Below are 1513 nucleotides of genomic sequence, written 5' to 3'. Positions count from 1 at the left end.
TCTATGATTCTATGATTCTATGATATTTGATACATTTGAGAAATACGCATAAATGATGTAAAATATCATAAAGTTTTATCAGGTGCAGAGGGAGTGTCTGAGTTGGTGCTTGATTGCCACCCTGTTGTTCAAGATGAATTGTATATTTTAAGATTTTATTTAAATTTTATTTCCCACCTATGAAGACACAATCACCACCTTTTGGGATGTATTTGCATTTTTTCAGAGATTTAAGCTTCAAATAATATTGACACTGATACTGAACTGGCTTGTTTAAAAAGCCATTTTATCTCATTTTAGTTGTGTATTGCAGGGATATTCCTTCCCTTGGGTTTAAAGGCAGGTTTTTTGCAGGTGGAATGGTGAATGAGTCTGCTTAAAAGCAGATGCTTTTTCAAGAAATGTGAGTTTCAAGAGATGAGAGTGAAATGGGTTTAGCTGAGCTTACAAATGTTTCACTTGCCTGTGCTTTGGGAGTGCTGAAGAGCAGGATTTTGCTCTCTGTTTGCAGGCGAGCCGCAAGCATGAGCTTGGCAACACCTGCCCATGAATGCCAGGACCCTGTGATCTGAACCGTGTCTTCAGCTGACTTCCCAGTGGCAAGGCACTGTTGATCCTGTACCATGGAGGACTGCCTTCACACCTCCTCCGAAAACCTCTCCAAGCTGGTGAGCTGGGCCCACAGCCACGGGACCATCTGCAGCCTCATCCCCAGCCTCAAGCACCTGCTCTCCGAGGGGGCCCACGGCAACCGGACAGCCATGTGGGGCTGTAGTGCAGGCCATGCCTACCACTGGCCCTTGGCCGCCACTTGCCGGGCCGGCTCGCAAGAGCGTGTCTGCTTCCAGGACAGCCGCAGCTTCAACTCGGACAGCCCCAGCATGCTGGGGGTGCCCTCAGAGGTGCAGGCCAGCCCCCTGGAACGCTACCCAGTCCGGCCAGGGAAGGCCAAGCTGGATTGCACCCGCACCCGTGACTCCTGCGACTTCTCCTACTGCAGCGAGCCGTCAGAGCTGGGCGAGCCCGTGGAGGAGTACGAGGATGAAGCCACCCTCTTTGACATGGTCTGTGAGTCCTCTGTCACTGACGAGGACAGCGACTTTGAGCCACATCCCCACCGTGCCCCCCCTCCCATCGGCCCACGCAAGCGTCTGGCTGCCAGCCTGTCCACCGCTGCCCAGGCCCAGCCCGCTGATGAGGGTGGCGGTGAGGTGCTCCTCAAGAAGATCAAGCAGGAGCTCCCTGAGGACTACTATATTGTGGCCAATGCTGAGCTGACAGCTGGTGCCGATGGGCCAGCACTGGCCCTGACGCAGATGTCGAAGCCCAAGCTGCAGGCCCAGGCCGGGCCCTCCTGCCTGGGCCCTGCCAGAGCCCTGCCCCAGCCTGCTGTCGGCCCTGACCCTGATCCACAGCACCTTTCCACCTCACCTGGTCCACCCCGGCTGGCCACACAGAGACCATCCCGGGGCATCCTGGCCTCCCCGGCATGGGGGGCAGGCGGTGGCCCTGT

The 1513-nt window shown here is 55.3% G+C and overlaps 1 protein-coding gene across 1 annotated transcript in view; it reads left to right on the top strand.

Moving 5' to 3' along the window:
* Positions 1–623: 623 nt before the first annotated feature.
* The window catches only part of LOC104465174 (uncharacterized protein KIAA1958-like), a gene marked incomplete at its 3' end in the record, with an annotated part of 1154 nt that continues 264 nt past the window's right edge, over positions 624–1513 (top strand). Inside the window, exon 1 of the mRNA XM_010078118.1 lies at positions 624–1498. Coding sequence (XP_010076420.1) covers positions 624–1498 — 875 coding nt within the window. The remainder of the gene's footprint in view (positions 1499–1513) is intronic.

Source organism: Pterocles gutturalis, unplaced genomic scaffold (genome assembly GCF_000699245.1).
Source record: "Pterocles gutturalis isolate BGI_N339 unplaced genomic scaffold, ASM69924v1 scaffold4481, whole genome shotgun sequence".
Taxonomy (NCBI): domain Eukaryota; kingdom Metazoa; phylum Chordata; class Aves; order Pterocliformes; family Pteroclidae; genus Pterocles; species Pterocles gutturalis.
This window is presented reverse-complemented; position numbering and strand designations above follow the sequence as displayed.